This window comes from Crocodylus porosus, unplaced genomic scaffold (genome assembly GCF_001723895.1).
Source record: "Crocodylus porosus isolate Cpor-Errol unplaced genomic scaffold, CroPor_comp1, whole genome shotgun sequence".
Lineage (NCBI taxonomy): Eukaryota > Metazoa > Chordata > Crocodylia > Crocodylidae > Crocodylus > Crocodylus porosus.
This window is the reverse complement of record NW_017728906.1, coordinates 40,201,952-40,209,814: the sequence shown is the minus strand read 5'-3', so window position 1 is coordinate 40,209,814 and position 7,863 is coordinate 40,201,952. Positions and strand designations below refer to the sequence as shown.

The 7,863-nt window shown below is 37.9% G+C and overlaps 1 protein-coding gene across 1 annotated transcript in view; it reads right to left on the bottom strand.

The window, feature by feature from the left end:
• LOC109324971 (SH3 domain-binding glutamic acid-rich protein-like) overlaps positions 1 to 7,863 on the bottom strand; it is a 48,649-nt gene that overhangs the window by 15,101 nt on the left and 25,685 nt on the right. The window contains exons 3-4 of the mRNA XM_019557110.1: positions 6,796 to 6,876; positions 539 to 613 (exon numbers count right to left, since the gene is read on the bottom strand). Coding sequence (XP_019412655.1) covers positions 539 to 613; positions 6,796 to 6,876 — 156 coding nt within the window. The remainder of the gene's footprint in view (positions 1 to 538; positions 614 to 6,795; positions 6,877 to 7,863) is intronic.

Sequence of the window (7,863 nt, the reverse complement as noted above, 5' to 3'; positions counted from 1 at the left end):
GTTCATCTGGCCTGTGGGGTTGGAAGGTTGAGCACAATGTATAAACTGACCATAATTACATTTAAGCTAGAAATCAGACTTCAAAACATCAAAGCAGTGAGATACTGGAACAGCTTTCTAACAGAAGAAATGATGGCAAGAAACCTAATTAGCTTTAAAACACAGCTTCCCAATTTATTAAGCAGATTATATTATATGGTTTCCCACAATAGCAGGGGGCTAGACTGGGCCCCACACATCCTTTCTAGTCTTATGTCCTACAAACAATGAGTAGAGCAGTGCATTCTCTCCAGGACAAACAGAGCCTTTTTTTCTGATGCTTTTCAGATTTCTCTGCTTGTTCAATTTGCTTTTCAAATAACTTCATCTCCATTTTTGTTCTGAGGCAAAATTCAATAGGATTTCTCTGATACTTAAAGTTATGCATGTGCTGAAATGCTTTGCTTGACAGGGACTGGGCAGGTGGGGTGGAATAGGATATACTGGATAATAGGAATGGTTTGAAGTAAGGAAAAATGGAAAAAAAACTTGGCATTACTTCCACGGTTTTCTGCTCCTCTCCTGAAACTTCTCCATTGGGAAGATCTGAAATCTCCTCATCAATTTTCGCCTCCTGAACAGAAGAAAATGAACATTATGTACAATATACAAAAACCTTAATGCATGTATATAACTGGGATATATAAATGGAGCATGTAGAGTTAAAACAAGTTTCAAGCTGTCTACCAGCATCACATGTTAGGCCAAGTGATCTGGTTCATCTTTGCACTGTAATTAAAAAGGGCAGTTCAAGAGTTATTTCTTGAATTAGTTTGTCCTTTACAGTTTTGGCTTTTGGCTGTGCAAACCAGCACAGCGATTGCAAAATAAAAATGATGCTCTTACTTTAAAAGAAAAATAAAAGATCTTGAAATTATCTTAACCGATACTGCAATGCTGTGCATTTATCATTATTTTATTATTGTATTTATTCCATCTACTTTATTTATTAGATTTATATTCTCAACAAAGTCTCAGGGCAGCTTACAGTAAGAGAACAAACTTGGCAAGTTATAAAACAACAGACAAGAATAAATTATAAAAGCAAGCACAGTATGAAAATAAAACAGAAAGCACATCAGCAATGATCTAACCTAACCTCATTTGCTCCAAACTGGCCCAGACAGCATTTCTGGGTTATGTCCAGTTTTGGGCTCTAGTGGGCCTCAAGATAGGAGGGAGGTCCAGAGCTGAGCAGTGACTGCTGAGAATGACCTCCCACAAATTTTCACCAAGCAACTTGGCATATTTATGGTACTCGCAGGAGCTGGCTCTCAGCTGACATAAGGAATCATGATGGGGCATAAAGGAGAAGGCAGTCCCTTAGGTGTGTAGGACCCAGACTTTTTAGGGCCTTATAAGTCAAAAGTAGAACCATGGAGTGCACCCAGAAAGCTATTATGCTTATGAGCAACCATATACATGCCTGATGCCTGCTCCAACACATGCTAATTAACATGCCTCCCAAGGGCCACTTTAATTAAAGGGGGCCCTGCACCCCAGAACACATGTAAAGATACCCTATGTGACTAGGCAATTCTCCTTACAGATGCTTTATTTTTAGTCAGTCTTAAAAAGGCTTTTTTTGTTAACTTTTTTGGTTTGTATCTTTATATTACATTTAAAGATCTTGATCCTCTGTAGCTCTCACAAATACCCATTCAAAACTATCCCTGGCTAAAATAGAACTTCAAAGGACTCGGGACACGATATTTTACCAGGCACAACATTTCCATTGAAGCTACTGACAACTAACAATTCAAAAACCTAGTAATGACTTGTCATCATTACCATTACAGAGCAACACAAAAAAATGTAGGTTATTTTAAAATTTAATTTAATGTTGATACCATTTATGAAAACTGATTAATTTATTAATATATTTTATGAAAACAGAGTTACACTATTCCCTGTGGCTGCATAGGGCATAATTAGGAGCGATGGTCTAAGTTGGAAGAACATTCTCTCTATGAGTAAGGTTGGAGAGTAGGAAGAACTTCCTCATTATGAGGGTAGTTAAACATTGGAATAGGCTAGTGAGAGAAGCTGTGGAATATCCATCCTTGGACATTTTTAAGAGCAGGAAAGACAAATACTTGATTGGGAGGGTTTAATCAGGGATGCCCCTGACTTGAACAGGATTTTGGACAAGATAACTTCCTGAGGTCTCTTCCAGCTCTACTTTTCTATGGTTCTATAATTTCTTTTCAGTAAAAAGCAGTTATCAGTAAGTTATAAAGCTAATTTAAGAGCACACATTCTCTCTTTTTCAATCTTCTATTCAGAGGTACCTTAATAGGAGAATTCTCCATTTGCAAAAGTACACATGGGACAAAAACCCAAAATCAACAGGCAGCAAAATCAAGGATTTAGGACTGAGTAAGCCCTACACCAGTTTTGTATCTGGTGTAAATCAGCTCTACTGAATTAGATGAGCAATAGCAGAAAGAACCTGTCCAACGTGGAGTGGTCTGCTTTCTGGATTTCCATGGGAATGAAGCTGTACTCTGCTAAATAAACACTGACAGTGAAAAAACGCATTCTCTCTCTACAACGAAGAAATAACTCACTGTTGGTGTTCAAACCTTGCTTGCTACTTAGAAGCCAGGATGTTTGAGTACCTTGCTTGCTCTCTTAAATAACAGACATCTCACTGAAAGAATGCTTCTCCTGTTACAGTCTAGAAAAAGGGCAAAGAATCCATTTCTCTGCACTTCTGAATGCACAGAGATATTGTTTATAATTTGTCTCAAAATAAGGACTCTCATCCATATTCTCTTTCCCACTTTAGAGAACAGGTTGCTTTTATTAAAGTAATGATTGTTGTGGTTCAGTAAAAATAAAAATGTGTCATGAATGAATATGCTAGGGTGAATGAATGAATAAGCTAGGGTCACAGTATATGCCTGATGCCCTCAAGTAATTTTTACTCAGGACAGGTTAATATACCCATTAGGCTTTTTATAGAGATTGTGTTTTTGATTGCTGGTTTCTTTTTCTTTACAATATCTCAACTAGAAATTTCTAAAGAAATTGCTCAGCAAAACATTGTTTGTTGTGAAATGGTAATGTTCATGTAGTGTATTTCTGTGCATTAACAGACACTGAAAAAAGATGGCTGGGAACAGCCTTATACTGGGGAAAAATGCTTAGAAATTAGGGAGACATCTGCCCTGTCTTATCTCTCTACCTTGCTAACACCAGAGACCAGTGATTCTCAGCAGCATCCTGGATAGCTTGAGATCCTTTCAAGGGTGCCACACTGTGCTACACAATGTTAGCACTGTTAAGCATGCAAACATGATACACAAGATAAACCCAGAGATTTCAAATAGAAATCCATAGTGTTCAAATCATTAAGACCTACTGTGGGCTTTCTGAGTTCTTAGCAGCAGAAGAATTGCTCTGTTATTTTTCTGTAGTCAAAAAATGAGTGAAAATTAAGAGCTGGCATTTTTCAAGGTGATCCTTGAGTCTAACGAAGTGCCTTGAGTCTGAAAAGGTTAGAGTCAGGGTCATAAACTGAAGTATATGAACCCAAATCACCAGATTTACTAAATGTATTGTTCACAGTTCAGATGCATAAATCTAAACTACTGAATTTATACAAGAGGCCTGAGCCAAAGTCCACTGAAATCAAAGGAAAACTGGTTATTGACTTGAATGATCTTGGCATCATACCTAAAGCATAGCCATCTACTACATTCAGGCCTGAAATCAAGTGGGGGTTTTTTGTTCATTTATTTGTTTGGTTGGTTGGTTGAAAGTTAGGATTACAATAGAACTAGTTTAAGATCTCCTTTTAACCCACGTAAGTGAGGAGGCATTGCACAGTAACAGAATAAAGAGAATAACAACCATTTGCCTTCTCTCCAGAGGAGTATAAAATTGTATTACTCATCCCTGTTAAATGATACTGTGGGAAATATAACAATGAGGTATGGGAGACAGGGAACCAGAAATATATAAGCAGGCTGAATATTCCTAAGATAATCAACCTATTTTCTGATTTCTGTACAATGCTGTCATGTGGCCATAAAACCCTCTGAAAAGAGTAATTATATACTTAGCTTTTATTTAAAAAAAAACAAACAAGTGTTTGTTCCAATTCTACAAAGACCTGCTCAGATGCTTAATGTTAAGCATCAGTGTTTCCACTGAATTCAGTTGAAGTACTAAAATGGCAAATATGCTTAAGTGGTTTTTTAATTGGAATTTGGCAGCAATTTAAAAACAATCATCAATTAATTATTTGTATTACAGTTATCATCTATAGGAACCTGAATAATGAGCTGGGATCCTGCTGGGTGAAACACCATACAAACACAAAACAAAGCTATTCCTGCACCTAAGAGTTGGCAATTTAACTGTATAATGAAAACAAAAGAGGGATACAACAGACAGCCAGAACACCTCAGGCAATGCTGGTCAGTATAAGGAGCAGTGAGCATGGCACATGAGGTTCATACTAATCATCATAAAGCCTTAGTAGTGAGATTCAAATGTATTATAAGGGAGAGGCAGGTAAGGTTCTTCAGGTAAATGTGTTATCTTTTATTAGACCAAGTTATTGGGGAAAAGTTCTTGGCAAGCTTTCAGGCACAGTCACCCTTCTTCAGGCATAGGGGTCTTTGCTATACTGAGGCACCAAGGAATGAAAAAAGGGAAATTCATTGTAAGGGAGATGCACAACAACAGACTTATAATTTTACCTCTGACTTAGACATAATGGCTTGGTCTTTATGAAGTTTCCGCGTCATAGTTAAAATAAACAAACATTGTGTATTAGTAATGGTTTAAAAGAATTAGGCAATCACTACCACTGGGAGATAATGTTATTAAACGGCTAGCATATCTGCCAGATGTGACACATTACTTTCACCTGATGGTTGATTCAGACTTACTGTGAAATGGGCATGTCATAACACTAGCTGGTGGCATGAATTTAGAGAGAAGCTGGAGCAGCACAAGGAGGTCACTTTTATGGCAAACTATAGCTAGTGAAGAGGCTGGAAATGCCTCTACCATAAAAGCTAAGAATACGTCTATGTCCTGGTTTCTCTCAACATCAGAAAAAGATTTTCTAAAGAATGAGATGTAAAGATAGTTCCAATATTTACATGTTTTCAAAAATCATCTAGGGGTATGGACAAACAAAATGTTTACACTCATGTAAACAGCTTTAAATAGGTGTACCTATGTCCAAGCCATTATGTCTAAGTCAGAGGTAAAATTATATTGATGTATCCAGAGTTGGATAACTGTGCATCACCTAGACTGATGTATAATACACCAAAATAATTGTACCTCTGACTTTTCCAGCTTTCTGATCTGAAATGTAATCTCCTTGAAAGAGTAGTTTAATCAGTAAGAACTGTTCTTGCTTGCTACAAATAGTACCAAAAGTTATTAATCTGGCAAAATATATAAAGCATATATTTTTTAATAAAGTTGTCCTGGACTCAAAATTGCAATTGCTTCTGCTGTAGCATAGGACTGAATAAATGTTTTAAAATATTACTTGGATCCAGACAAACAAGCTAGCAGAGCAATGCATGAAGGAGCAGATGATACATGAAGTGAGAGGACAGAAAAAAATGCAATTTTTTAATTCTATTGATTATCCCCCTTATAATAAGTAGCACATGTAACTCCTGTAATCCCTTAACGGCTTTGCAAACATTACCCAAATTAATTTTCAAATGAATCTTGAGTGGCAGGCAAGCAATTATTACTATGCCTACTGTACAGGTGGAAAAGCTGGAGAAAAAAATGTAAAACACTTGCTTCAAGCCAGAGATTGACCAGTCACAGATACAATAATTATTAATAATTTTTTTCTTAGGTACCACTTTTCATCTGTAAATCTCAAACCACAATACAAAGGCAATAAATATCATGTTCCCCATTTTTCTAGAGAGTGGGAAAGGTGTTCAAACAAGTGCTTTACCCAGAGACACCTAAGAAGGCCGGCACAAATTAGAACCCAGGTCTCAAGTTCCTGTGTCTGTATTTTAGCCACTAACCACAGCCAAAAATTGCAAGAGCTTAGCACTGCCACTCTGACTCACACACTCTCTTGAGGCATGACACTTCTCAGTCATGATAAAGGCAGCAAAATTTGATTATGATCAAATCTGACCTAAAGACAGAGTCCTAAAACCCTTAGATAAACATGGGACAAAGCAACACAACTTCTGTAAAGGAAAAAACCATGCCTCTTGCTTGAAACATGTGAGTGCATCAACAATATATAGCAGATGGAGAAGGACAGGTAGAGATGCAATGTATTTATACTTTCCAAAAGGCCTTATGGAAGTCTTTCCTCATGTGACCTTTTCTAGATTTTATACCATCACAACAGCGTTCTCATGCAAAGTATTACCCAAAGCTTAGCATAATGAGGGAGATGTGACTCCCCCATCACTTAATGTAACCTGTGGATTTAATTAGGTGTATGTGTATTGTTTCAAAGCTGACCATGGCAAAAAGGTTTATTATTCTTTATTTAAAGTAGTGAAGGATACATTTTAACAAATCCATGGTAAAAGAAGAGAAATTAGAATATTTTCAATGGCAAAGACTGCCTCTTTTTTCTTTAAAAAGACTTTCCTGCAACCCTGTGTCAACTGATATCTTATAGCAGCACTTGCAACTGTTCATTATTTTATAGGATGAGTCAATTCCTTCCTTAATTTTTTGCTAAATAGAAATAAATCGGACACAAGTGCCCTAGCAACGGACACAAGTTCATACCTTTGTGCCTGGAGGGGGAGCAAGACCCAGGAATGAATAAATAATATTTTCTTCTTTGGCAGAGAAGAAGGATTCAAAATCCTAAAAAAGGAATGAAACAAACAACAATAAATTGGAAAAAAAATATGCAAAAAAATTAGATATCAGCATTAAAGAGTAAACACAAAATCCTTATTCAGTATGATCAAAATTACTTCTCACGCCAATAAGGCTTTGTACAATCTGAGCTGCAAAAAGGAGTATTTAGAACAGTGATTCTCAGCCAGGATGCCATAGACCCCTTGGTTGCCATGAGACCCCTTCAAGGGTGCCATGAGGGTGCCACACAATGTGAGAATTGTTAGGGGTGCAAACATGTTTCACATGATAAATGCAGAGATGTCAAATTTGAAACCATACTGTTATAAATAGTCTGTCCTGTTGTGATCTTCCTGAGTTCTTTACAACAGAAAGATTGATCTATCATTCTTCTATAGTAAAAAAAAATGAGTGAAAATTAAAAAAAGCATCCAGGGTTGCCACAAGACTATCAAGGGGTGCCTCAAGTCTATAAGGCTAGGGATAGAAGTTACGCATAAGCCAGTTTAAGTGATCAGAAACTGGTTTAACTGTGTAACAGAACAGGAGCCCAGTGCACATAAACCAGTTTCAAAATGGCCAAAACTAGTTTAAGATAAACCTGGTTGAATGTAGTATCAGACTTAACTGACTTAGGTCAACCCAATTTATGCAACTTCTGTCCCAGGCAGGCCCCTTACTAATTCAAGTTAAATTACAGGCCCCCAGCATCCCAGGATGCTTTGCAGCTCTGGGCTGGACTGGGCTGTCTCCTCCAGAGAGCAAGGTTGGCCACACCCCTCTGCTTCCTAGCCTGAGCACTGATGGCTGGCTGACAAGAGGTTGGGGGTGGGAAACTTGGCTGGGGACTGCAGCCTGGTCTGCCAGCAGAGGCGGGGAGGAGGAGGAGCCCCTGCCAGACTTTTCCTCACTGGAGCAGAGAAGGCAGGGGCATGAGGAGGGGCGCAAGGGTGGCAACAGCCAGAGATGGATTGCTCCTCCCAGGCAAAC